The 27929-nt window shown below is 53.8% G+C and overlaps 1 protein-coding gene across 1 annotated transcript; it reads right to left on the bottom strand.

Moving 5' to 3' along the window:
- Positions 1–619: 619 nt before the first annotated feature.
- On the bottom strand, positions 620–26907 carry RGMA (repulsive guidance molecule BMP co-receptor a). The gene is made up of 4 exons (XM_075100623.1): positions 26540–26907; positions 19224–19339; positions 6265–6776; positions 620–3837 (listed from the first exon to the last, which is right to left on the bottom strand). The coding sequence occupies exons 1-4, from the start codon at positions 26551–26553 to the stop codon at positions 3136–3138; spliced, it is 1344 nt and encodes a 447-aa protein (XP_074956724.1). The 5' UTR covers positions 26554–26907; the 3' UTR covers positions 620–3135.
- Positions 26908–27929: the final 1022 nt, after the last annotated feature.

Genomic DNA, 27929 nt, shown 5'->3' on the forward strand with positions numbered 1-27929 from the left:
GGCTCTTTCCAAAACCTGCTGGTTCTTCAGGGCTCTGAAGGAGGGGGAGGTCAGGTCTCAGATTTCTGGTGCTGGGTGTCTTTGCACAGGTTTGTCCAATAACATGTTTTCAGTTGGTGCTGGTGTCCCACCCTGCCTCAGCATCTCCCTGGGCCCAGCTGCAGGGGCAAGGAGTCCTTCAAGCTTTTCGAAAAAGGGACAACAAAGGAAAAAAATTGCAGTTTTGGTTTCTCTCGTTAGAGGGCAGTAACAGACCCGACTGGGGCCACGAGCAATGCCCAAGAAAGGGGAAATCATCGGGGCATATATCCCAGGTGCTGGGGTGAGCAGGGGCAGGGCAACAGTACCTGCTTGGACTCTCATTGCTGCGTATCTCCTCTCCCAGCAAGGCTCTGCTCCAATAGTTTATTATTTATAATTTCTCCCCCCTCCCACCCCCCTTTTAGTTTTCTTGTTTGGCTGCAGATAAATAAAACCCCAGAGTGAAATTCCAGGAGAATTTAGGACAGCTCTCAAAGGGTCCTTTGCTACAGATGGAAGAAAGCTGCTTTAGTGAATACAGAAATGGGGCAGCATTTGCATCTGGAGTGGTGAACAGCACCATCCAACACATCCAAACAAAATGAGACCCACTCATTTATTGTCAAAAAACCTCAAACTTTACTTGCATTTCTCTCAATAAATAATTTACATTATATACATGCGGTGACACTCCCATGGGTCTCAACGCAGGAAGGAGGGGGGGAACCTTCTTGTCACGTGTGTCCCCCCCACCTTTGCCTACGTACTTTTTAGTTTCCAAGTATCGGGTCTTTCTTGGCCACACTTCACCTTTAACCAGAACTGGGTCAAACACAACCAAAATAAAGTGCTTCACTGTTTGCTTCTAAAATAGGGATACCCTAACCACTGTATGACAGCCGGCCACCACTGGAGTGCTCACCTGGACAGCAGGACTGAGCCATGCCGTAATCAAATAGACTTTCCTTGTCTGGAAATTACCCCTAAACCACAGCGCGTCATGCCATAGGGTGAATGCTTTATAGCAAAGGGAGGTCTTCAGGGAAGCACTGACTTGTTGGCACATGGTGGCTTGGCCAGCTAAGACTGCTTTTAAGAAGCACTGTGCCTTCAGAGGGATGCTTGGCACAGCTGCTGTTCTCTATGGGGTAACAGAGCAAGGAACAGATGTTTCCTCTTACCCAGTGACACATTTTGGCTTTCAAAACTTGCATTTTGGATTTCTAGGGAAGACAAAAACTTGGGGTTGTTTCTTGAACAAAGGAAACAAAGTCCAGATCAGCCTGGCTGATCAATTAGTGCATTGGGAAACTAAACTGTCCTGTGCCGCAGTCCAGTGGTTGCTCTCCTCAGCGCCTCCAAACTGTGACAGCCTTATTTCAAAATTCCCTAAACAGAATACCTGGGGCACCAGCAAACAAAGCAAGGAGCAAAGTAGTAAACACATCTTTTTGTTTCTTTTCTTTCCTTAAACATTTAAAAACCAATTACATCTCTTCATCTGTACAGTCACACGAGATCAATGCCAGGGCTCTATATATTAAAGAGACAATATAAATTACATCCATTGACACAATTTTGCATTTCTCTGCTGCTTTACAAATGGAGCTCTAGAGCTGTTAGGACACAATGAATAGTCACGTCGAGTATTTACACCAGGCTGCCTCTTGGCACCAGTTCAGGCTGCCAAACATAGCCTGTTCCCACCTCTTCTGGTGCTAGCTTGTCTCATCATGCCCAGAGACCTCCCTTGAGAGCAGAAGGTACCCCCAAGAGTGACACGTGTTTTAGGGCTTGTTTCTGGGAACTTCCCCCTGAGGAAAGGAGGGGAAACCTATCAGGAGGTCTCCAAGACACAGACCAAAGGTGGTCTTGCTGCTTGTTCAGTGAGCAATGAGGTGAACCACAGAGGAACATGGAGAGGAGACGGGCAGCACTGTGTGGTGGGGGAAGGAGATTATCAATGGTTTCAAGGCAGGGAACAGACATTTGGAGTCAGTTGGGGGGGGGGGTCCTCTGCTGCATCCCATCTCCTGGATAGATTTCTAACATTGCCCCATTTCTGATTCAAGCCCAGAAGAGCTTAAGGTGCAACTGGTCTGCAATGGGGAAGCAAGTCATGGCCCCAGGACGAGGAACGGAGCAGAGACCTAGCAGCAAACAAACAGAGCGCGACACTCCTGCTCCATCCCAGGGCCTGGCCGAGCCACGGGCAGGTGAGTGGGTGCAGGGCTGGAGGGAGGTGTAGGGTGGGGTCTCCCACTGAGCAGCCTCCCTGCTGTCAGTTTTAGGTGACCGGAGAACAAATGGTGTGAGGAATTCGTCCAACGCTGGGCAGAAGTTGCAGAAACTGCTTCAATACTGGCCAGGTTTCTCCCATTGCCATCAAGAGTCCTCGGTGGGTCCGGGCAGAGGCAAGGGAGCCAGGAATAAAGCTACTGAGTGATCAGCCAAACGAACTGCTAAAATAGGAGGTGCCCTTTGAACCACAGCAAACGCAAGCTGAGGCTTGAGGAATGTAGCCTCCTTCCACCCAGATGTCTGGCACTGGTGGTTGGGCATGCATGGGGCCATTCTCCACCCTTCTGGCCCCATGCACCATTTTCTGCAACAACAGGGCTGTGGCCAGGGCAGGACATGCCCAAAAAGTTGAGCACGGCCCCAGCGAGCAGAAAGCCCAGCCCCACCATGCTGGCCAGGCCTGGCCCCGTACTGCTGCTCTGCACGCTCCTTGCAGGCTCTGCTCTCCGAAGCCACAGTGATGCACGCCAATGCCGCAGTCACCACATGCATTTTTGGGACCTGGGGGAGCGCTACAAGGAGGTGGGGGGTCCTCAGTACCCACACTACTGGAAGGAGGAGGAGAGGGGGAGGTGAGGAAGGTCCAGACAAGGTACAGTCCAGCAAAAGCTCCTGACTGGTCCCATTGGCAGCACATTCTTCCCAGGCAAGAGCTGGGAAGATGGAGGACCTGGTGCCAAGAGAGGGGCTGAGGTCTGAGGACAACCCATGAGGCTCTGATATCCAACCTTCCATTGTCCAGCACTGCCATCGCATCCCTGGTTCCCTCCTGCTCCCCGTTCCCCGCTTTCCACGGTGCGAAGGAGCAAACCTCTATAACAAGCACAACCAACACTGACTCAAACACAGCAGTGCTACCCAGAGGGTGGGGGCGGTCCCCGAGGGAGCTGTGTTGCCTGGGGCCAGGTCCCGTGTCCTTTCATAGAGGTGCAGCTTGTCTTTGTTGGAATGAAGCATCTTCACGTCCTCAAAGGCATAGTAAGCAGCCAGCATGAAGTTGACATCCCCTGTGGTGAGGAGGTCGAAGACGCAGGACTGAAAGTAGAGGTCCTCCACGGGCAGCTTTTCCCTGCACTTGGCCGTGGCCGTTTCGTACGTGAAGGCCTCGGGGGGGGCCGGCACACTGGGCCCCTTCCTACGAGCACGACCCTCTGTGGCCTGAGCCGAGCGGATGGTCTGGAAGTCAATCTGTTGGTTGAGCGGGCAACCGCGGAGGCACAGATAGAGGCCCTGACTGTCCCGGTCCTCCACAGCATTGACCACCTCCTCTGGCATGCGCACGGCGAAGGTGAGGTACCGGCCCACCTGCCTCACCACAATGGTGGTGCCAATGTACTTTGCCTGAATCTCGATGTGCTGGCCCGACACCTTCTCAGTGATCTTCAGGCTGTTGGCTCCGTGCTTGTCCCCACCGTTCTTGGAGCCATCGGCAAAGGCAGCGGGGAGCTCGTCCATTTCTGCCTGGTATACTTTCTGGTCCACACACTCCTGGAAGCTCTTGAAGATGATGGTGAGCTGTGGGTGAAGAAAGAAAGGAACAGGGTTACAACCAGCAATGACCATGTGAAAATGTACAGCCACCACCAGGAGCAGCACAGGAGGTGGAGGAGCTGTCTGCTCAGCCTGGCCGGGAGCGTAGCCTTCAGCTCATGGGCAGGTGCTTCATCCTAGAGAAGCTGCCCAACTTCTAGGCACACAGGCATGGCCATCCTGCTTCGGCACAGGGGTGAGGACACCGTGCATGGAATCAAGACCCAGAGGCTGTACTGAACATACCACCTGGAACTGTGATGTTATCTCGAAGCCCAACACAGGAGCTCTGTTGTAGCAGGAGCTGGTTGGAGTATCACTACTCACAGGCTTGTGGCGGCACACCCATGCATGCAGCATTGTCTTGCTTCCAGGGCCTGACTCTCCTCGAGATGGTGGAGCTTCTCCTCTGGCTCCCACAGCATTTACATCCCAAGGACTGGACTGGCCACTCCCAGACCAACCATCTTCTCCTCTGAGCCCCAGGACATGTTGTACTCCATCTCAACCACACAGACACACATGTGTTCAGCATGTTTGAGCAGGCAGGCACTTCTGGGGTGATATGGGTGTAAACTGAGCCCAGCATGGCTCCCCACCCTTGGCGGGGCTCAAACACGGGGCCCTTGCTGCACAAAGGTCCTCACAGTACTTGCTCTTCCCTGGCTTGAGGAGGAAGAGTAGATTTTGCAACCTGCTCTTCTTCCCATGCAAAATCTAGGTTTTCTCTTTCACCTCTTGCAAACTTGCTCTTTCTCTTGAACCTCTTTCTGTGACAGAGAAGCAGTAAGGGGACAGTCCCCGCCATGTAGCCCCCGTGAAGGGGCAGACTGAGATCTGGCCAGAGCAGGGCTGGACTGGAGGGGAGATGGCTCCAGCAGCTACATGGCAGACTCGCCCGAGGGCTGAGTATGAAGTGAAAAACTGAGGGTTCCCAAGGTCTGGGCTAAGCATGGTGGTGGCTCCCAGTGGTGCTGGCAACGAGCCCAGAGCTGTCCAGAGCCCTGGCAATGTCCCGCTCTCCCACCCACTCCTCTGCTGAGTGACCAGATGCTCCCAGCCCCATCGCAGCCCTGCTAGCCCCTCCTCAACCATGTCAGAAGGCACCACCTTGCCCTGGGTTTCAGGCTGCACTACCCTTCACATGGACCTCCTCCTACCTCCTCCGGGTCCAGCCCTGCCTCTGGCTGGAGGAAGAAGGGTAGTGCAGAGAACATCATGCAAAAACACAAAGAGCCCCATGGACCGAGAGGCTCCCATCCTTTCCAACAGCACATGGTCCTCTAAGCAGTGACGCAGTAATGATTTCCACAGCTCATGCTGCAGAACTCATGACTAATCCCTCCTCACCACAAGCCTGTGAGGCAAATAACAGGTGAAAAGGCTCAATTAAGATGGTGATCCTGGGATCCAGCCTAGAAATTGCATGGTTCTGGGGACCTTAGGGACCACTTTCCTCAAGCAAGACTTCCTTTTAAGCTTCAGTAGGTTTTGATGTCATTTGGTAGGTATGTTGCTGATAGCATCATGAAGTATGTTTCAGGAAGTTTATTAGGGAAAGGTTGAAACCAAAATGCCAGTTCCACCTCAAGCTGAAAACATCACATCCAGAGCTGAGCAGCAGTCCCTGTCCTGTACGTGCCTCTCTCTTCTCCCCACTAGCAGGGAGAAGCAGACCTCCCAGACACAGTGGGACAGGACACCTTCCAAAAGCAAGAGGATGCCTCCTGCTGAGCCTCCCTTTTTTTGGCACAAAAAGTGGCCTGTTAGCTTTAGAGCTTGTGCACCACAGAGCAACATGACAGTTCATCAGCTTCAGGTCTCTCCTGAAGCTGAGGCCATGTCACACAAGTCCTGCTGTGTCACGGCAGCACATTTTCTCTTGGGTTTTCCCAGTGTTTGCCTGAGTGACAATTGACAAATTGACAGAGGTAATTTCGAGGCTTCGCAGAGGGGAAGGCAATGCGAGGAGCTCAGGTCCCTCCGGGCTTTTCCCTGCAAGCTGGAGCACCCCTGGAGGGCAGTCCCAGGATTGTTTGGACCTCAGGTGCCCCCCAAGGGTGCCACCACCATTCCTGGTCTGGCTGTTCACAGCAACCTGGAGTTCCCCAGGTGGGAGCCCTCTTAATTCCAACTTTGGCCATGATTGCCCTTCGCAGCCTACTAACCAAGATGAGGCTGGACATGCTCAGGAAGAAACCACAGGCCATTTAAGTGAAGGTGGGGAGAGAGGAAGGATGGGTGTCTGGTATTTAAGGCCAAATACTCAAATTCAGAGGAGCTCCCACCCGGTCTTGCCCTCTCCAAGGAGATGTGCAAATGCTGAAGGAGAGAGACAGTGAAAAGAAAGGCTGTTCAGAAACACCTCTGCCCTTGCCCACCTCTGCTCGCGGGGATGTGCCCAAGACTCACCTTGCTAGTGGCGGTGGCTGTGGAGCCAGGCAGCACCGGCGTGTTGGTGACCTGGACGTTCAGGTAGTTATTGTCTATGAGCGGCCAAGCCCCTTGCACCTTGCAGGTTTGGAAAGTGTCTGTGAAAGTCCTGAGGTGGGGGTCCCCAAAGAGCCCGCAGTGGGTATAGTTGGGGGCAGCCGAGTGTTTGTGAAAGCTCTTCTCATAGTGGCAGATTTCAGGACTGTCAGAGCGCTCCTGGCTGTCCCCGGGGGGCAATGTCCGGAGGCGGGGCTGGGACGTGGGGCCATCCTTGGAGCAGTTGTGTTGCACCATGAGATCGTCTATGCCATGCACGGCGGAGTGGTAGGCCAGGTCACCCCTGCAGGTGCGGGCAGTGCGGCGGGTGCAGTGCGCGTAGGCGCGCAGCGCCGTGCAAAATTCGGGCGCCTCTTCCGTGCCCAGGTGGTGGGAGCCCGACGTGGCCGCCCAGAACTCAGAGTTGCACTTGAGGATCTTGCATGGAGACGTCACTGCGCGAGGGGAAGAAAACACAAGGTGGTCGATGCTTGCATGCCTGTGTGTGGGACATCCAACCCTACCCCCACCAAGAGGTTGGTGTCCTCCTTGTGCAGCCCAAACTCATGACATTGGCTCTACCGCATCATGCGGCCTCGCTCACCAGACATGACCCTCTCACATGACCCAACTCTCATGCGTCAAAGCCAAAGAAACCAAGTGGACCTGCCCCAATTTAAGCAAAGAAGGGAAAGAGCATCCAGCCTTTAGATGAATGCTCCTGGAGGGGAAAACCAGGATGGGGAAGAATGGGGTGCATTCATTAGCAGGGATAAGGCAGGATCGTTAATGTGGAGGGAGCTGCAATGGGGTTTTTCATGTCTTTTTAGGGTTTGACATTCAAAGCTCTGTGCTGCACAGATTACTGAGCATTGTGTCCAGACCGAGCTCTACCAGAGCAAAAATCTGTCTGCCTTCCTTTTCCTCCTTCATGGGCATGGGGAAATCCAGCCCCAGCATGACTGCTGCGCCCGATACACATGTCAACATGCAGAAGTTAGAGCAGAATCTGTGCCGTGACCAAGTCTGCACAGCAAAGCCAGCAGCCACCCCACCGTCCTTGGGGCTGCAGCGGTGCGAGGAGCAGCACTTGCCCATGTCCCTGGAAAGACGCAGGAGCCAAAAAAAGCTCTTTCGTGCCTGCTGTGCGCCTTTGCCCAGCCCTGGGAGCCCATTCCCTGCCACGGCTCGCTGAGAGAGAACAAGAGGTGGAGGAGAAAAACCGGTGCAGCAGGATGCAGGGATGCCAGCCGAGCCCCCGCCTCACATTGCCCACATGGAGGCGAAGCCAAAGGCAGCAGGGCCTTCACCGGGCTCAGCCAGAGCCCCAGTGCTTGCTGGCAAGGCAGAGGAAGGCAAAGAAAATTCAGATCCCGTTTCTCCCACTCCCCACGTCTGCTCCCTGGGGCAGCATGGTTTCCCTGGAGCAGACTTGAAAGCAGCTGTGCAAAAAGCACATGGCCATCATGGAACATCACACAGACACTGCTCTGCTCATGCCAATTTGGAGTCTTGCTGGGTGAACTCAGGCTCACACCACTTAAAATTCATTGTGTTTTCCTTCCTCTCCTCTTAATCGACCCCCTCAGAGGGCTTGGAGACAGGATGGGCTCAGGCACAAAAGGCAGCAGCAGGATGAGAAAAGCCCCACCATTTCCAGATGCTTTCATGGTGCCTCTCGCAGGCACACACGTATATTCCTGTCTCGGGGTTTGTTTAGAAGGAGGCTGGCAAGGCATCTGTGCCAAAACCGTTTCAGATTTGTTTAAAAAGAAAGTTACAAAACCCAGTATTGTTTCAGGGAAAACAGTATGGTTTAGTTTTAAACATTACAGTGCTGGAAACCTAAACACAGTTGGTACTGGAAAATCAGAAAGGGAGACCGAGGCCATAAAACACTAAGCAGTCCAGCTTTAAGAAACAAGCCCATCTCCTCTCCCTTTCCAAGAAGGGTGAAGTGCAAATAGGAAATGGTGACAGGTTCCTCATAGTTTTAAAATTCATGTTGAATAAACTCAGATGCTAGCGACAGCACCAAGAACCCAGGAGCTGTTTCACCTTGGCAGCATCCCATTTAAACCTGCAAGAAGTGCTGTGGAAAGCCTTTAACTCATCGCTGACCAGGGGTGAATTGATAACAAGCTTTTGACCTGGGCTCACATTTCTGCTGAGCGTTCTGTATTTATCGGTCAAACTTAAAAAACATTTATTGTTTCACGTCCCTTTCTTTTTGGCCCCAAGAGCATGGTTTTCCACCAAAGACACTTCACTTATCAGCAGGCTTCCCACCACAGCCACTGGCTTGCAATGGAGTGTATTGCTCGGCCTTTCTCCTGGATGAGAGATGTGATGCAAACGATGCCTTGTTGCCGGCACACAGAAAAGCCCGGCTCCCCGGCACTGCCCACTTTGGCCCTACGTTCAAACGTGGCTGTTGGAACATGCTATAGCTAGCACAGTGTCTGAACTCCAAGGGAGAAGTCAGGGACGGTATTCAGTGCAGGAGATCGCACACGGTAGCACAGTCGGCGTGACAGGAGCAAGCAAGTTTGCTGGCTTGGGTACTGCAAGCAGGGGCGTTTCAGGGCAAGATGCTCGCGGTGCAGGTGTGGGTTTATCAGGGTGGAAAAAAACAGAAAATGCATCTCGCTCCCTCTGACGAGAGACCGCGAGCACAGCTTTGCAGATCCCCCAGGACCCTCCCAGTGGAAGGCAGGAATCAAAAAAGCACGCAGGAGCGTGACCCATGCCACCGGTTATCCCAAAGAGTTGTGGCATCAGCCGATTAAAATCACTGCTCTCCAAGTAGTTTTGCTCATGTACAGCTTGAGGATGCCTTCAGGTTGCATGCGGCCGAAGGCGCCGTCACTGCAGCCAGACTTGCGGGCACAGGCCCGGGAGGAGCTGGAGGACACATCCCTGGACATGCAGGACCTGCACACCCCACTTCACCTGACAGCTCAGTAAGGCAATGGGATGCACTGTGCAAAGCATCCCAGCCAGCCAGCTGCTCGCAGAGCCCAGGCTGCTCCAGCCCTGCAGCCGCTGGGTAGATGGGGGTTTTTTTAGTAGGAATAAAGCTGTAGCCTGCTGTTCTTTAAGGCTGGGCTTCACTTGCTTGGATCAGGAGATGCAGGCGTCAGCTGTGGCAGCCTAGGGACAGGGTGGCCTGCTACAAAACAGCCCCCCGACACTCAGTGCTGATCACATCCCTGCACCGAGCATCCCTCCCCACCGTACCGCCCCAGGGTCCTGCATGACTTTATAAGGTACTGACTTAAAAAAAAAAAAGAAAAAAAAAAAAAAACAGAACAAAACCAAGGGCAGGGGAGCCCATCTCCTTCCTCCCTGGGCCTGAAGGGGGAGTGTTCTTCTTTAAGATGTTATCGCTCCAGTTTTGGCACCCGTCCCCATTTCTCTGTTTCGCTCAGGGCCCCATATAAGGCCAGATTTCCAAAGCCAGGTGCTGCAGCGGCAGAGGCGGTGTGTGAGTGGGGCTGCGCACCCTCCCCGGCCGCTCACGCCTGGGCTTTCCCAGAGATGCTTCTCCAACCGCACCAGTGGCCGCTGGGTTTGGCAAACCCCTCGTGCTGCTGGGGAGGGGACACGGCCGATAAAGGCCTCGGAGGAGAACAGACACTCTGCTCTCCCCCTCCCAACATACACGCCTTGCCTTGTCCCCTCTGGCAGCAGCTTTGGCACATTTGTACCCTGGCCAAGAAACAATGTTTATTCAATTTCGTATAATCTATTTTCCATCGACTCACAATGGATCTGTTTTTCAATCACAGATGACTTAGCACGGAAACAAATCCCTCTCAAGCAGGAACCCAGCAAGGCCCTCCTGGGATCCTGGGATCATCCCCAGGTCTGAGTGATGCCACCACCCTCGTCCATCTCCCTTCATCCCAGGGACGGGTGACTTCAACCCCTGGTAGCCCAGCCACCTCCCAACCTCCCCATCATCATCATCTTTCAAGGACTTGGCGCCACTCAAAGCAGGGACAAGATTTCCTTCGGTATCTTGAAACCAACAACAGTTCAGGGAAGTTTAAAGCCAGAAGAAATCATCAAACCACCCGGACTAAGACAGCCCCGCTGTGCGCAGCCCGGTGCCCCGCATTTGTTCATGTATACTTCCCACGAGGACTTCAGTGGTCTGCACGGTCTGAAAAGCCACCCTTTTCCTCAGCGAGCTGTTTCAGGGGTTTATCACCTTTACAAAACACGGGTCTTGGTTCTAAGTGGATTTTATCTGACTTCATTGTAAGGACATAAAAAGAACCAGTGATTTTCTCCAAAGCAGTAAAGGTCCGTTAGTAACCAGTATGTTTCCCACAAAGGTATTTACACACTGCAATCAAGTCACTTGTCAATCCTCTAGATAAGCTAAACGGTTTGCGCTTTTAAGTTCTCACTGGAAGGTGTTTGCCCAGCCCCACCATCTGACCTCCCTCCAGCAGGCTTGTTTCCTGCAAAACCTACCACCCCGACGGGCGATGCCGACGCAGGACACGCGCCCGCCGCTCTCCCGAGGTCACCCCTTCCGCTGGGGCATCGCGCCACAGCAAGCACCAAGACGTGCTGTCTGGCCGTGACCTTTGCCAGAGCTCCCAGTCTGCAAAGCATCCTGCAAGCATCCCGCCGCCAACCTGCCCTGGCGAGCTCCCACAGGCTTGGGAGCTCGGGGTATCGCACGACCCAGGTCCCGCCACTCTGCCCACATCACTGGTATGGTATATTACATGCTGTTAAATTATGCGTTCAAACATATTACATGCACTCATCTAACTTTAACAGCCTTTTAATTATCAGTGCCCCTATTTTCCCTCCAGATGGTGTCAGGTTACCTGGATTTCATTTACCCAAATCATGCTTTTTCAGAAAACTAGCACCAAATCAACAATTCATCAGTTCTCCTGTAATTTCTCTAGCAAAGAGAATTACTGGAAATTAACTTCAGTAAGCAAAAGCCAATTCTTTTAAGACTCTTGGGTGTATGTTAACCAGACCTGCTAATTTTAAAGCATTCACTGCTAAAAGATGTTGTTTAATATCCTCTTCGTTACTAACAGGCTGGAAAGTATTTCATCACCCACATGTGCTGCAAATACATCATCCCGCGTCTTTCCAAATATATGGATTGAAGTGTCGATGTGCAAGCCTCACACATGCAGTAAAAGGCTTTTTTGGAGAACACAGTAAAACGTAATTACCTTTGGCCTCAGATCCGAGCACCTAGACTTAGGCTCCTAAACACATATTTATTTAAGTAATCTAAATAAACATATTTATGCTGACACCTCAATAGGAAAGGCACGATTCTTGGAGGTGCTAAATACCAGCAACATCTACCAGCTTCAAGGAGATGTGGGCCGCTCAGCTGCCGGGCAGACAGCAGTCACCACCAGCACCAAAATAACCCCAAGAGGTTTAAAAAAAAATCAATCACATTGCTCCCCAAACCCCTGGCTGACAGGACCCCTTACAGCAAGATTTCAGGAGTCCAAAGCAAAAGCAGAGAGGGTGAACATCATCCCTCTGCATCCAGCCCCTTGCACTGTCCCTGTTCCAGTGGGGAGGTCTACGCGAGCCACCCCACATGCCGACCATGCCGGACCCACGTCTTGGTGCCCGCGTGGGCTGCGAGGCCGACACGTATCGGCCGCTGCCTTGTCACGCTGGGGAGAGAAATGAGCCCATCGGTGCCATCGCAGCCCTGATGGATGGGGTGTCCTGGGCTGGGGCAGCTCTCCTGCAACCCCAAAGGGCTCCGTGGGGCGAGGAAGACCCAAGGGCCACATGACCCAAGCTTCGTGAAAGGATTTGTGCCCCATGGCAGCGCTGGGCTCTTCCAGCGACCTCCTTTGAACTGTTAATCAAGCACAATCTTGCAGAATAATAGCCTGGTTATTATTGCCTTGTTTGCATAACAAAGAGGCCCAATAAAACTGATTTGACTGTGCTCAGAGGGGGTGTGAAAGATCAGCCCTGAGAAAAGAGCTGCAGGAATGCAGCAAACTGCTCCAAAGCCTCAACCCAGGAAGAAAGACAATGCAATTTGCCATCAAGAAAAGCCCAATAGACCAATAAATTACCCATGTGCAAAGGGATTAGATCAGGTTTCAGTTGCACTGAAGTGGGGGGAGGAGGACCAGGAGAGGGAGGGAATTGAAGGAGAAAAATAAACCTGACTCTCTTAAAGAGCTGGAGCTCATATTTTTTAAGGGCGTGCATGGGGAGGTTGGCTCGGAGGGGCCACCTTCCATGGCGGCGCCTGCGTTTTGTGCTCTCTTTCACTGGCAAAAGCAACAGATGCATTAAATCCAGGTAAAGGACGTGCTGAGAGAGTGACTCTAGATGTATCCAAGAGCACACCTCAATCCACGCAGTTTCTTTTAACCCAGTCCTTGCCTTGCTCAAGACGATGCTGGGGAAAAGGCTTTCTCCAGTTTCTTTAAGTCAGAAGAGGGACACAGAAGGAGGTTTCTCGTTTCAACCTGTGTCAATCACTAAAGCACCTGGAGGACCTGCCATGGCCAACTCCCTTTTGTCCTCAGCGTCGGGTTCACAGCCCCCCATCTCTCCTCTCCTGGCGTCGCGGAGACATGGGGCAAGCACAGGCAGGAAAAAAGCAGAGTCAGTGTCTTCACCGGCTACAGCACGAACCGTTGGATGCTGCCGAAGGAGCCCTTGATGTTCCTGTCACTTAGTCAGCTCTTTTGGCGCAGGGCGTCACCTTACTGCTGACCCGGCATGCTTAGCGGGGACGACCGTGTCCCTCCCCAGCCCCCCCGGCCTGCATTGCTCTTCCACGCTCACCTCGACATCCCCGTGCAGGGAGAAGGGCGAGCAGACACCATCGGAGAGGGCATCAACCGTGCTGCCCATTGCCAGGGCCGTGAGCAGTTGACAACGCTGCTCTGAGAGTTACCGACAAATCTTGGGAAGTTTGGGAGGCACAACGGGCTCAAAAGAGGAACCAGCGCTTACAGCCAAAGGAGCAGAGTCGCAGACTTGGCTCTTAAAACTTCATCCAGGGATTCAGGCTTCAGCGTTGCCTTTGCCACAGCTGTTGAGCTTTCATCAGCTCAGAGGAAGCAGCGCTGGCGGATGGTTCAGGGGATGCAAGTTTTGCTCCACAGACACGTACTGTGAGCTAGTGGTTGAAGGACGAGGGAGGGAGGGAAGCAATCTCCTCTGATTCTCCATCTGCAGAAGGGCGCTAACGAAGCTGGCTCCCAGCCATGGCATGCCGTGGGCTGGAAAAGTGGTGCTGGAGCTGCGCACCTGGGCTTTCCCAGCTGGGGAGCACCCAGCCGCTTTCACCAAGGGTTCTCACGAGCCGGTAAATCTCCTTGAGAGGAGTGGTCCCTTTTACAGATGAGGATGCTGAGGATGAGAAGGGTTTCACCCAAGACAAGCCAGTGGGAAGAGAGGTGGACTCCCTCTCTCATCCCCTGCATGATGCATCACCCTCATCTTCCTTCCCCAGCCAACACCACCCATGTCCCCATCCCTCTGAAGCAGCGGTACGCAGACAAGGCCACCTCCACCAGCCACCCCCGTCGCCGAGTGTTTTGGGTTTCCAGCAGACATCACACTCCCCACGCCAAAGCTGTTTTCCCAGGGTGCCTTTGAAGGCCCGGCTGCCACCCACCAGCGCCCGGGGGCCCCCCAGGTGTGGCAGCGGGTCCCTCACCCTCCTCCCCCTCGCCCAGGCCACGGCGAAGCTGGCAGGGAAATGCTTTCTGCTCACAGGTGTGGATTCCCTCTAGGAATAATCATCCCTGCCGTGCGCTTGTGAAATTTCAACCCTTCAAACGCAGAGGTAAATGAGACACGAAACAAGGAGATGGAGAAAAGCCTGGAGCACGTAAATCTGGATGAGGCAAATTTATACAATTAAATACCTGCCAAAAAATTGCGGCATCTCAATCGGAGGCGTTGGTTTGCACGCAGGGCGTGGGGTGGCAGCTGCCCAGCTGGCGGGCAGCAGCCCCACGAGCCCACCGCAAACCCACGCGGGCACCCAACTGATGCTGGAGCTGCACCCAGGGACACACTGGGATCTAGTGGATCCCTCCTGTGGGCTGGGCTCCCACCCAGCACCAGACCTGCTCCCCACTGCTCATGCCCCACGGAAGCCACAATATCTGCTCCTCCTTCACAGCTACAGACATTCACAGATTTATTTTTAACCACATCTGACTGCTGGCCCGCTTGGGCTCAGATTTTAAGAGAGAAAGTAACCTTCTAACTGGAACCCACTACCCCAACCCTGCTGCTCTGCACCCTCCTGTTCCCAGCACAGTGATGCTCCAACAAAGAGCAAAGCCTGGAACCAGGATCTATCCCTAAACTGTCCTTCTACATGTCCTCATCATCTCAGAAAGGGCTGCTGGACCGTGCCACACGGCAAGAAAAAAAGGTAGCTTGTCCAAAAACCAAATCGACACAGATCATTACTAGGGCTTTGGGGACCAAAGTCAACAGCTGTCCAGGAAGGAGAGGAAACTGAGGAAGGAGAAAATACTTTGGGCTCAAGTGAACCTTGCTCTCTGCCTGAACCATAAAAACCCCATATATGCAGGGATAGCTCTGATTGCTGGGAATTAAATGGCCAAACTCCCCTGGATGCTCACGCAGCGGAAAGCAGGACTGACACCCTTCTGGTGCTCCACCCTGAAGCACTTACTGTTCTCGCATCTGCAGGGACGCCAGCCTCCAGCTGCCCGCACACCACGGCTGTCAGACAGAGCAGCTCAGTCTGCGCCTACCAGGGCTGCGTGTGTGTAGGAGCCAGCTTGTTCTCTGCAGTAAGAGCCCGATGACTTCATCAAGGGGATGGCATCTGGTTTTGCAGTTGGCCATAATTCAATTCTCCCCCTTGCTGCAGGAATTTCAGCTGGTGATGCAGTGATTTACTCAGCCAGGCTGCACTTGAGTGCAAAGCAATCTTGAGGCTACAATCGAACGCCCTGTTATTTTGAGAGCTCACAGACAAGGGAATAAATATCCTCTTCTTTTCATCCCAGTAGCTGCCAAGTGCAGGGTACAAAGCTTTTTAAAGGCATTTAGGGGCACTCCTCTGACAAGTGCACTCTGGGTGCCGTGCACGGCCAGGCAGGGCCCTGCCTGTGTAGCTCGCTCCTGATCTGAGATATCAAGACAGGATTTGCCAGGATAGCAAGAAAAAGGCCAGGGCACCCCCTCACCCACCCCACAACAGCTACATCTCCAAGCATCCCCCATCCTCCCCAAAAACCCTTCCCCGTCACCCCAGCACACATCCCCCCTGGCTTGTGGCAGCCCCAAATTCACCCCAGCCCCCTTCAAACCACCTGGGACCCTGATGCTTTTTTGGTCCTGAGTTTCCACACTCCCCCTTATTCCAAGTTTGGCGTCTGCTCCAATGGGAAAAGCAAATCAAACCCGATCAAATTCATCCAGCTGGGCCAAACCCCCTCATCTTTGACCTTCTTTACTGTTCCACTAATGCTCATCTCTTGGGAGCTGTAGGACTCAGCTGGGGGGTGCCCCAAAGGACTGATGGGCTGAGGAGGGGCTTGCTCGGGGCATGCACAACCCTGCCAGAGCCTATGGTTGCTTTATGGGATGCGCCCATCAGGGAGCCAGAAGAGAGACCGCAGAACTCAGCGTCGCTGGGGCCTGATCCAGCGCTGCAGCCCGGCTCTCCGGGGACAGCAGGCTGGTGCAGACCCCCCAGGTTAGGAAGTTCTGATGGCTGCCCAGCCCTGTGAGCACTTTCATATGCACATCCAACTCGGCACAGGTGTTTCGGCCACAACGAAGGAAACCTCAGCTGCTGCTATTATAAACCCAAAGTCACTCTCAAAATCCTCCCATTCTGGTAACCAAGGGCTGGGAATTTCGGGGTTTTCAGTGAAAAAAGCAACATATCCACCCCATCTTATTAAAAACAAGGCGCCTCCTTCCAGCCCCACAACGATCCTTGCTGGCAATTGAAGAGAACGCCCCGTTCCAAGTACGAGACCGGCTCTGAGCAAGCAACAAAACAGGGAAGCCAAAATATTTCCAGGTTTACGTTTGAATCCCTCCCTTCTTCTCTGCCCTGACAACATCCCGCACAGGCGCGTTCCTCCCCTGCCGCCACCTTTCCCGGCCCCCAGCCCAGCTCCCCATTCGCAGCTTTGGGGAGGTGTTGTTTTAACAGCCCCTAAGCCCCCCTTCTCAATTTTGGCTTAATGCTGCAATCACATCCCTCTCTGCCGCTGAGACAAAAGCCATTTATCAACCAGTCCGATACACCTCCAGTAAGGATGGATCCTCATCTGGAATCAACTGTATTGCCCGAGTAGACTACGGGCAGAAAATCCCAATATTTTTTTTGGAGGCAGGAAAAGTATACAGCTGAGATGGCAAAGCTGAGGACAAACAGGGAAAGCCAAAGCAAACCAGAGTACGAGCGGGAGAGCAATTCCTAACATCTGGGGCAAAACACCCAGAGCCAGATTCTTAAAGTACAACAGGGTACAAAAGGGTTTGCAAGAAAATTCAGCACAGCCCGTACTGGGAGGCAGAGGCGTGGGCAGCTGAGCACCCTGGGAGATCAGGGTCCCAGCGGGACAGTAGAGCACCCCTGAGCATCCGATGCTGGGACTTGGCACAAGCCCTGAGCAGGACTTCTGCCAGGGAGACTGTCAGCAGTGGCCTGCTCTGCCCAAAACTCCTTCCCCCGCCGCCCCATGCTCAGAGGTCACCCTGACCCACGCACAAGCGACCCACTCCGGTGCCCCCAGCCCAAGGGTGCTCGACGGCAGGGGCCGCCCAGAAGGCAGCGGGGTGCAGCCATCGGTGCGAGAGCAGCATACGCGGGAATCCAGCCCAGAGTGTGCGTGTTGGGGGGGGTTAAGCAAATAAATAAAGAGGGCAGGACTTGGCGGGGCACTGATCTGACACGTCGAGAACCCACTTGGGGAGCCTCCAGCAGCCCCCCACACCCAGGGCTCTCAGGAGGGGTGCAAAGCTTCCTCGGGGCTGGGAACCTGCTGGGAACCCACAAATTCCCAGGAAGCACAGGGAAAAAGGGGCAAAGGATGTTGCCACGGAATAAACCCCCCTCCTTTTTTCCTACCTTCCCACCCCAAAAGCTTTCAACCAAAGCCCCCGGCGTGCTCCCAGCCCTGCGCATGGGGAGCCCCTTCTCCGCCTGCGCCCCGCTCCCGCGGGCTCCGGATCGCCTCGTTCTGCCAGTTCTTTGCACCTTATTTGACTGCTGAAGGAAGAATCAAACAAAGCAGCCAGCCAGATCTCCTATCAAGTTCTTTCTTGCACCATAAATCTCACGGCCTCAACGCTTTGCAACTTGAATGCTCCGAAAAGGGCGTTAAGCAACATATATGGGAGCAGCTCCAGAGCTTCCAGAAGAAAGCTGGGGGGATGTTCACCTTCCAGCCTGCTGGGAAGACCCCTGGGAGGACGGGGGGACACCCCAGTGCTAAGGGCAGCGCTGCAAAGCCTCGCTCGCCTGCACTAGGGCTAAGAGGGCAAAGGGGGGAGGGAGGAAGGGCGTAAAGCAGTTATTTATTTATTTACTACATGTGTGTGCAAGACTGCTTCACCTACGGTTATGCAAAAGAAAGGCAGAGGCGATTTTAAAATTAATAAACTAAAAAAAAAAAGCGGAAGTTTTACTAAAGTAAAAAGATAAACGGGGAGATTTAAGCGTTAGGGCTTTTCTTTCTCCCTCCTGCTTTCTCTCCTTCCCCCCCCTCCATTGCAAGTGAAAAAAAAAAGAAAAAAAAAAAAAAAGAGGTAAAGAAACTGGAGAGTTTTGGAAGGAACAAATCCGCCTCTGTGGACTGGGTTTCCCCTCCCCCAACAAAAACAAGCACTCAGGGCTTGAAGGAATTTGCAGGCAGAGATCTGCCAAAAACATTGTGAAAAACTATGGGGGATTCATTGGAAACAGATGGCGTTTTCAGCTGTAATTCTGAAATTCTCTCCTTTTCTGACACAATACAAACAAACCGGGGGCTGGGGGGGGCCGAGCCCCGCCGTAGGTGCGAGCCGGGGGTGCGCGGGAAGGGCCGGGGCCGGCCCGGGGCTGGCGGGACCATTTGGTTGCCATCCCGCCCTCCCACCGCCCCGCAGCTCCGGGCCCGTGCCGGGCAAAGTTTACCAACGAAATAATGGTGCTGAGACCCCCTCCCCCCCCCCCAAAAAAAAAAAAATTTTAAGAAATTCCCCCCCCCCCCCCAGCCCGAGGCCGGGGAAGGGAAGGGGCTTTGCGCACCCCGCGCATCCTGCGCCGCCCGGCCCAGGTGAGCTCGGCTCCCCCTCCCCGCGCCCCTGCACTCCCCCCGGACCCCCGACCCGCCCGAAATCACAACGCAACCAGCCTTCTCACCCCCTCCGCAACCTCCCTCTGGCTCTTCCCCTCCCGGGGGTCTCGGAGCGAGGACGCCCCCCCTGCACTTAAGGGCTGAAATCTGGCATCTGGGGTGTTAACGTGTGGGTCACTCCCCCGCCCACCCCCCCCCCTTTCAAGGCACACCCGGGAACGGGAGAACAACGTAACCTGCCAGACGCTGTCAGAAACAACCCCCGGCCGCCTTCGCCAGGGATTGCTTTGATTTCGACCATCTCCTTCCTTGTGGGATGAGGCAGCGAGGAGACAAAGAAGATGTGGTCAAGGAAAAACACCCACCGCAACTGCTTGGGGAAAAGGGAATGGGACACCCGCACACACACCCCCCAAAACTGAGCCCCGCTTGCTTATTTTAAACATGTGGCAAACTGCTGCAAAGAGAGGGAGAGAGAAAGAGGCCCAGAGACGGGGAACGGAGGCGGCTATCCAAGGGCTGCGAGAAATACAGGGGGAAAAAATTCTTCAAAATAAAGAGGCTGTTCCTTACCTGAAGGGAAGATGCAGAGAAAGACAGGGAGGATTTGGAAAAGTCCCAGGGCTGTGGATCCTGCCCCTCTCCCCATACCCATCCATCCAGCTCGAGCTTTAACCACTATCCTCTCCCTGGAAGAAGAGTTTTAAAAAGAAAAAAAAAAAAAAAAACAAAAGGGAAGAGAGGAAGAGAAGAACAAAAGGGAAAAATAAATCAATCGAAAGAAAGAATTAGGAAAAAAAAAAAAATCAAAAGCCCCACATGGCTCCGCGGAGCGATGCAGGGACGGGCGGCCCCAGCTCCGGCGGCCTCCGCACTGAAAGATTACACAGACTTTTTCTCCTCCTCCTCCTCTCCTTCCCTCCCATTACAAAACAGCCCAAACCATCAATCACCCCAGCTGCCTTCCAATGCCTGCATCCTCTCCCTGCGCCGCCCCCACTCGGGAGCGCGCCGCCCGCCTCCCCGGCCGTGCTCCGGCGGCGGCGTGGAAGGGGCGGGGACCGAGGGCCGCGCACCGCAGCCATGGCAGGCAGCCGGGAAGAAAGAGCCTGCGAGACCCGGGCAAGGGGCTTGTGGCTGGGGGTCGAGGCACCGAACCCTCCCGTGGCCTCTGGGGATGGGGGTCGGCGGAGCGGGGGGCCATGGCCCCACGCAGGGTGGGCTGCGGGAAGAGATTTTGCTCTTGAGATTTTGCCCTGCCGTCACGCGTCGCGGCTCGGCTGCAATGTGGGAGAGGGGCGTCCTCCCAGCCCCTCGGGGTCTTGACACCCAGCGCGCCCTCCTGCCTCCTCCCCATGGGCCTAACGAGAGCGCTTTCGATTTCCCCAAAATTACGCAGTTTGGGGTACAGGGGCTGTTGTACAGCAGAGGGGGGAAACTGAGGCAGGGAGGCGCTTGGCCGCTCGCGCGGGGCAGGGATTGCGGGAGCGATGCTGTGGCCCCTGGGCCACTGTTGCAGGACCCCCCCGGCCCAAGGAGCTCCTCCGTGCTGCCCCAGCCCCGGCTGTGCAGGAGGTGCGAGTGTTTCACAACCTTTCCAGGTCATTCACCCGCGCTGGCAACTGGCAGCACTGAAGTAAGCTCAGATGACTCAGAAACAGCAAGTCTCATAGATCCTTATCGTTAGACTGACACTCCTTGGAGAGGGGTACGACTGTTCGGGGTCCCCGATCCAGCTGCCAGCACACAGAGGACTGAGAGAGAGGGCTAACACGTACGTACGCTTCTCAGGACCTCCACCACAGCCTAGTCTGCACCACCAGCCCATGCGTAGACCTGGATGTTCAGCTTTCATTGGGGAAAAGCCTCACCAGTTGTGCTGGTACAGATGTCCTGGGGTGTCTCACTTTCTAAAGTGCCCCATAGAGACCCTCTGGGCAGGCCCCGGGCAGACGGCAGTCCTGGGAGCACCCTCCCTGCTCACGGACCATATAGATGGAGCAGCAGCTTGAAGCACGCAGGCATTTGCCTGTTGGCCTTCAAAATCCTGCTCTTTTCCACCTCCTGCAATGCCACAGCATGAGGAGTGAGGAGGTTGGATCTGCCGCCCCACCATCCCAGGGGTCTGCTCCACCCAGGAAAGGGCTAAGCCAGGAGGGACACAGGCCCTTAACAGCCTACTTGGATCTATTTAAATTTTCTCTTGAAATTTTCCCTGTATTTTAGCCACAGTGAACTAAGACAACTTCACTTCTGAACCAGAGCGCTCACGGGTATAATACACTCTAATTAATATGCTTTAACTTCCCTATTTTATATCATTATCCCTCCTTTGATGGAGTGCCCCCTTGCCATCCCAATGTTTCACCTCCTTTCTCTTGGGAAATCTTATACAAAGAACAAAAGGATGCTGGTCGTTTTATACAACCCTTCTCCCAACTCTGTAAATGCCCTTTAACAGTGGGTCTTTCCTCCTGCACTTTGGTATAGGCCTGGGATGCTTCTTGACTTTGCTTCTAGTTGTCCTTGGAAACCCCCTTCTCTTCGGCCTCACAATCACCCTCAAGGACGCTTTTTGGAGTGATGGTAGCCTCGAGTCTCCAGTAAGTTTGCGATCTCCTCGCTATCACGGATTGAATCTGTGATTCAGCTACAACAAATAACCCATGGAAGGTGAGGTGAGAAGGAAGAGAGATGGGAGTAAACATACAAGGAGCAAAGATCTCTTTTAATACCTATCTAGTTCTCCTGGGGGGGGTTGAGCCCCCGTGCCTCCAAATGAAGGAGGAGCTTCACTGGGGCTTTATCCAGGCTGCAACAGCAATTAAAATGCTGAAACTTTTCCATCTGGGACCCAGATGGGATCCAAAAATCCTGAGGCCTTGCCTGCTTGACTGGAGATCTGTCTTGGTCCTGATCCTCCTACAGCTGCGCTCGGATGATGTCCACTAAAGTCAGAAGGAGCTCTGTGTGCACAAGAGCTGCCAGACCGGGCTGAGCTGGGCAGGAGATGAAAGCTGGCAGGCCGGATCCAGACCTGTAGCAAAGGCAGTGTGGGAGGAACGCCTACTCGAAGCACCTCTTTGTGGGGGATGTCAAACAGGGGCAAATATGTCCAAACCCTGCCAGCTGCTGCTACCACCCAAGAAGAAATGCCTGCTGATGGGATGTGTAGGCAGCTGGAGCTGGAAGGGGCCTGGGGAGGCTGGAAGGAGCCGGGGGGAGGTAGAAGAGGGTCCGTGAGCTGGGGAGAGCCCAGGCAGGGAAAAAGCAAACCAGAGGATGGGGTTTCAGACCCCAAATCCCTTCCTCTTGCTCTCACCCTGTCCTCTTGCAATGCAACTTTTGCTTTTATTTGAAACTGGAAAACATTTCTGCTTTTATCCTAGTTGATGACATATAGCATTATCTATTTATTTTTAACTCAGAAAAACACCTGAATTATGAACTTTTAAAATCCAGCTGCTAAGTAGCTGCTGCAACACTGGTTTGATTGTTCAACCTAACGAGCCACTTCGGTATCACCAATTTATGGCACGCTGACACGTTGCAAAGATAGGCTGGAATCCAGTTTGAAGCATTACTTTTAAAATAAGACCCTTGTTGGGGCTTCTGCCTTTGGTGTAGGGAAAACTGTGCTGCTGTAAAGCAACGGTCCGATGCCCCTGACTCCAGTTTGTAAAAATTTCTCCTCGATTTTGCTCAGCTGCATCACGCATTGCAAACGGGATTGCTGTTTTTGGCACAGATCAAAGCAGCGGATTTCACTGGAGAAAACAACAGATGTGTCCAAACCGTAACTGCAGAGCAGGAAAAGGCCCCAAATAAGGTGCGTTTCTGAAATCCTGCTACCCCTTCCATGTTTTTTGAGTAACTTTCACCTTTCTGATTAGCTGAATCAAAGATCTGGACTTTAAATCACCTACTGAAATGCAGGTTACGTGAAGTTCGGATCTCTGCCTTGCTAACTGGGGATAACTAGGTTTGGAAATGCGGATCGACTGTGTTTTCCTTTGCTGCTTTATTTCTTGAAGCCCAGCTGGGACTCCTCGTTTAGGCAGCGCCGAGCCCAGTGCTCTTTGCAAACAGTATGTGGGAAACCACCCACCGCTGAAATGCAAACACCTCTGAGGCACAGCGGAGTTACGCCGTGCAGCGGCTCAGCTCCGGGGGCAAAGGCACCTCCGTGGTCACTACACAGTGTTTGGTGTCGTTACGGAGGGGTGACATGCAAATCAGAGCCAGGGTTAGCCAGCAGCATTCTCCAAGGCATTCGCAAGACGAGCAGCAAGATTCCCACTTCCCAGGGGAAACTCAGCTGGGATCACTCATCTGAACTTCACTCTTCCGTGCCCTGTGTCACACCGCGCATGGCTGTGGGCTTCAGTGGGGTTGAATGAATGTGCCTAATTTGAACCCTCAGGTTTACAGATGATACCTCCCCTTACAGCCTTCCTAATGGAATTATTCACTACCTGTAATTATATGGCTAAAATAGTAAACATGGGTATTTCTGAGGACTGTAACTAGCAGTTAGAGGAACAGCTGTCAGGGCTCCGGGTCTGCTCCTGACTCTCCCATGAACTGTCTGCATGGCCACTCTCCACGCAACTATTTCCGCACAGCTTCAGCACATGCCTTTGCCTGCTCGGCCTCAGGAGAAGGCGTTCAACGGACGCTGCTCGTGGCCTGGCTGCGACAAGCCGTGATTGCCCGGGAAGGAAGCTAATCCTGAAAATGTTCTGCTGCAATACATGTTTGGGGTGAGCAGCAAAAAGGAAATTGCTCCTTAGAGGAGGAAGAAAGGAAGCTTGGAGTGGAACCCCCCAAATTGTTGTCTGGGGAGGTTTGACAGCTGATTCCAAAATGTTCATGGAAGTAAAACCAAACATCTGTGCACTGAACGGTTCCCTTCTTAAAGAAAAAAACCTCTGAAAAAGAAGAGAACAAAAAAACCCCCTTCGTCTTTCTGCAGTAACAGCCGCACCTCTCATGTTTGCAATACTGGACGATGCTGCATTTAATTTTAAAGACCCTCCTTTTACCATTCATTCATTTTTAAAATCATTTTACAGTTTCTCTGGCTGACAGCATGAACCAACGTTCTCCCTGAGCTGTGCACCTCGAAGCTGCCGCATATGCATCTAAACCCCCTTCCCTCCTAACCTGTGGGGTTACGGACCTACTAACCCTACTAACAGCACTGGGCAAATAAAGTGGCTGGCAGGGCAAGTGTCCCACCAACGTCTGCGCTGCACACCCGCAGGAACTGAACGGGGCAGGCGGAGGCGATGGCACGGAGCTGGGCTTTGAAGATCGACCCACTCCTGCGCAGCAACGTGCGGAGAAGAGTTTGCTGGTTTAGCTAATCCACCTCCCCACAGCTGCCCCCGTGAACGTCAGACTCACCAGTCTGGCTGTGTAAGAAGAGGCCAGTGGGTTGAAGGTGGGATAAAGTACGGCTTTGTAACACACCAATAAATAAAATAGTAAGAACTCTTTGTTGACCTGCATCTTTGCATCCGCAGATTAACTGATTAACAGCAGCCCCAAGTGAAGTCCCTGCCGTGGGCTCTCTCTTCAAAATGCCTGCTCCAAGCTCTCAGCCATGAAATCCACTTCTAAATGCTCACAACCAGCCATGCTGGACAAGAGGAAGGGAATATGGGCTGGTGGGAAACTTCCAGTCTCACCCATGACAGAACGCAAAACAAGCAAGGATATTTTCAGGCAAATAGAGTTCATCACGTCTACTTTTTTTTGACTGGTGGCATTCATTCGTGTCTCTCCTTTTCCCTTGCTTGCAAAGCCCGGTGGGGTGAGGCCTGACTCCTACACATGGGAGCGTGTAACCATCCCTTTTTCAGCAGTGTTTGGAGGGTTGGCTAGAATTCACCATCTGTATATTTAGTTCTCTGCAGGGAGCTGGTCTTCCTGGCCCAGTCTCCCCTTTGGGGTAAATATCAAGCAATATCTCTTTAGTGTATCTGTGCTCCCCTCTAAAAAAAATAGAAGGTGGGCTGGGAGGTAACCAAGAGCGAGTCTGAACGGCCAAATGTCAGCTCAGCAGAAAAGAGGGATAAATCTGAACTGTGACAAAATAAACAGCGGAGAAGAATCACAGAGAACTGTGTGTTTATCAGCAGAGACAGAAACCAGTCTGTGTAACGGGACAGTCATTCTCTGCTGCTTTTAAAAACTGCTGGTATCTTGAGAAAGTGCAAACACAGCTCCCTAATTCCTCCCCCTCTAACCGACAGGTCAGCTAAGGACATCTCCTGGATCTCCTTTAAAGGTGGGAGATGGCATCGAGTGTTTGCAAATTCACATCTTCAGCCCTTTGAGAAAGCGGTGTTTGACGGACCCTGTGGAAGGAGCTCTGTGAAATCCAACCGCCTTTCCCAGGTCCCCTTCTGTCAATTCCCGACAGCAAGGGCCAGAAGTTCGACCCACCGCAGGGCACCTGTCCTGCACTCTTGGTCACGAAACACTAGGTGACAGTGTCATCAGCTGATTTAGAACTTTTTCCTGAATATCTGAGAAAGAGACCTTCCTTCTTTGGGGTGGGGAACAAACCCAAACAACTTTCATTCAGTACATCTATCAGTATTTTGGCACATGAAAGTGGGAGTTTTGGTGGAGGGGATGCAGCTCTGAGGTGGCACTGGGAGTTGTCCCAGGTGTGGCCGGGTCAGGGCTGGGACTGAGTTTAGGCTTGGGCTGGGGCTGAGCTTGGGCTGGAGAGGGGGCTGGGGCTAGGCTAAGGCTTGGGCTTGGGGCTGGGCTGGGGCTGCGGCCCCGCTGGGTGGTGCTGTTATCCCTGCGCCGTCTGCAAAAGTATCCAGTTTGTAAAATAAATGCAACCCAACGCCGCCTTAAACCACATGACATAACAGCAGCTTGCGAGCTCCCATTAAAATCTCAATTTGGGGAAATTGATTCTACCTCTGAGCAATTGCGATGCAATTACTCCAACAGGCAGCAATCAAGAATCACATCAAAACAACACCAAACTTTCATCTCCTGCCTTGCAACCACCGCCACAACAAAAAGCACCTGTCTTGCAAACACAGGCCGGTTTCCTTAAATGTATATAATATTTAGGAAGGGCAACGTGCAGGTCCCAAGAGTGGAAGCAAGCCTCGACAGGGGCTGATCTGGCTGGTGCCTCTGAAATGTCCTCGCTGAAGGCTATATTCTAACCGCCACCACCCCCCCTCCAGCTCCTGGCTGAGGTTTTGGGCTATTTACGGACTCGGTTCGTCAGGAGCAAAGTCCCCCCCGCAGCCAGACACGCTCCAGCTGCCCATCCTCTCCCTGCGCACAGATGTGGCCGTCCCTGCCCATGTCCCACATCTGTCCAGCTGTCACACACCCCCACACACACCCCCTTACCCCCGCCTTTTTTCCCCTCGGAGCTTGCAAACACCCCAGCGCTTTGCAACGGCGGGAGTTACGGGGCAGCTTTCTGTCCCCGCGAACGAAGCGCTCCGGTCTCGATAATCGCGATCAGCCCCGTGATGTGATCCAACGGAAAGGGGGAAATATTGGCGAGGGTATTTTCAGTTCTCATCAGTGGTCTGCAAGGAATCAGTCGACTGACTGAGCCCAGCAGGGTGCATTTTTAGTGGCAACCATCAGAAGGGAGGATAAATGAATCACCGCATGCACGGCAGGCTAGCAGCGAGCCGGACGGAGGGAGCGAGCCGGGCAGAGAAAATGGGAAGAATCGAAGGGTTTGGCTTTTTTTATAAAGACGGCTGGGGAGGGAGGAGGCAGCCGGGGTCCGGCAGCGACAGCCTCAACAGGTCCCGCGGAGGAAGGGCCATGCAGGGAGCCGGGGGCAGCATGCGGCCGGGGGGGCCCGGCAGCCCCCCGCCCCCGCTTACCTTAGCGGCCGCATCAGCCTCTCCAGCCCGCCGCGGGGGTCGGCGCACGGAGGGGCTGCGTGGTTTGTTTTTTTTTCCAGGAGGGGGAGATGAACCAAAAATAAACCCGAATAAAAAAAAAAAGAAAACAAAAGAAAAGAAAAAAAATGCAATAAAATAAAGTAAGATAAAACGCCAGCGCACAAGCCCCAAGGGCGGGAGCGGCGGCGGGGGCGACGGCCGGCCCCCCCTGCCCTGCGCAGGGCAGCCCCGGCGGGGTGCAGGCGGCCTCGCTCAGCGGGACGCGGGGAGCCGCATCGCCCTCCCGGAGCATGTGAGAGGCAGCGGAGGAGATAGAGCCAGATAGGGAGGTCCCCTCCCTCCCTCCTTCCTCCCTCCCTCCCCTCCTTCCCTCCGCACACGCTGAGCAGCGTCGTTAGCCTGCGGAGGGGGGGCAGGCGCAGCCCCCGGCCGGGCGGAGGGGAGGGGGGGGGTCCCCGCTGCAACCCCCACCCCCGGCACCCCTTCTCTCCCTGTGTGCAGGCAGCCAGGGCTGGCGGGGTGGAGGGGGGCTCGCAGGGTACCCTCCCTCCCGGAGGGGTGGCGATGCTCCACCTGCAGCGGGAGGGTATGGAGGGAAAGGGGGGCTTGGGGGGACACCCCTCACCAGCGAGTGGGGTGCATAGGCGCTGACAGCACCTCTGCCTTGACAGGGATTGTGGCAAGGACTGGGGTTGGGAGCGGGAAGAGGGCCCTTTCCAGGACTGCGTCTGTGCAATGGGGAAGGGATGGAGACCCCAGGCTGCCCTAACAGCCCCTCGGTGTAGCCCCCTGCCCCAGCTGCCCCGGCACCCAGCATTGCCTGGAGTCGGGCAGTGTGGCAGCCCCCCCTCGAGCCCCCCTCGCTATTGGGGTGAGCCTGGGGTGAGCACCCATCTGCCATAGAGGCCTGGGGGGAGTGATTTTGGCACGCACGGGTACCAGGGTCCTGCTTTTCTGTCCCTGTGATGGGAAAGCTCTGGGTGCAAGGCTGTGCCAGCCAGAGCGTTAGACACACAATTAATTACTGCAGCCCCAGAGCCACAAACGCACTAAATATGCTGTCGCCGTAGTGTGTGGATAATAGCAGCCCTTTGCAAAGTGTTTCTTTCTCCCTTTTTTTTTTTGTTCCAGAGCAAGAGGCAACAATTGCAGAGAGCACACAGCAGCTATCGGCTGCTTGATTAAGTCAGCAGCGAAGACAAAATGTGCCTGTACAGCTCAGGCTTAAGGAGGGATTTGAGTGTGCGTTAGGTACAAATTAGAAAATGGATGTGATTTAATCACAACAAATCTAAACAGCCCTGCTACGGAAACCCTGCCAGCAAAGAGGTCTTTTTCTTAAATGTGGATACTACAGTTGTATAGTCCT

This window comes from Phalacrocorax aristotelis, chromosome 7 (assembly GCF_949628215.1).
Source record: "Phalacrocorax aristotelis chromosome 7, bGulAri2.1, whole genome shotgun sequence".
In the NCBI taxonomy this organism is placed as follows: Eukaryota; Metazoa; Chordata; class Aves; order Suliformes; family Phalacrocoracidae; genus Phalacrocorax; species Phalacrocorax aristotelis.

Excerpts from the sequence above, each read along its gene's own strand:
- RGMA (XM_075100623.1), bottom strand. Across the intron at positions 6,777-19,223 it reads TCTCTGCATCTTCCCTTCAG|TGACGTCTCCATGCAAGATC; the intron begins GTAAGGAACAGC and ends CCCCTCGCGCAG. Across the intron at positions 3,838-6,264 it reads CAGCCACCGCCACTAGCAAG|CTCACCATCATCTTCAAGAG; the intron begins GTGAGTCTTGGG and ends CTTCACCCACAG.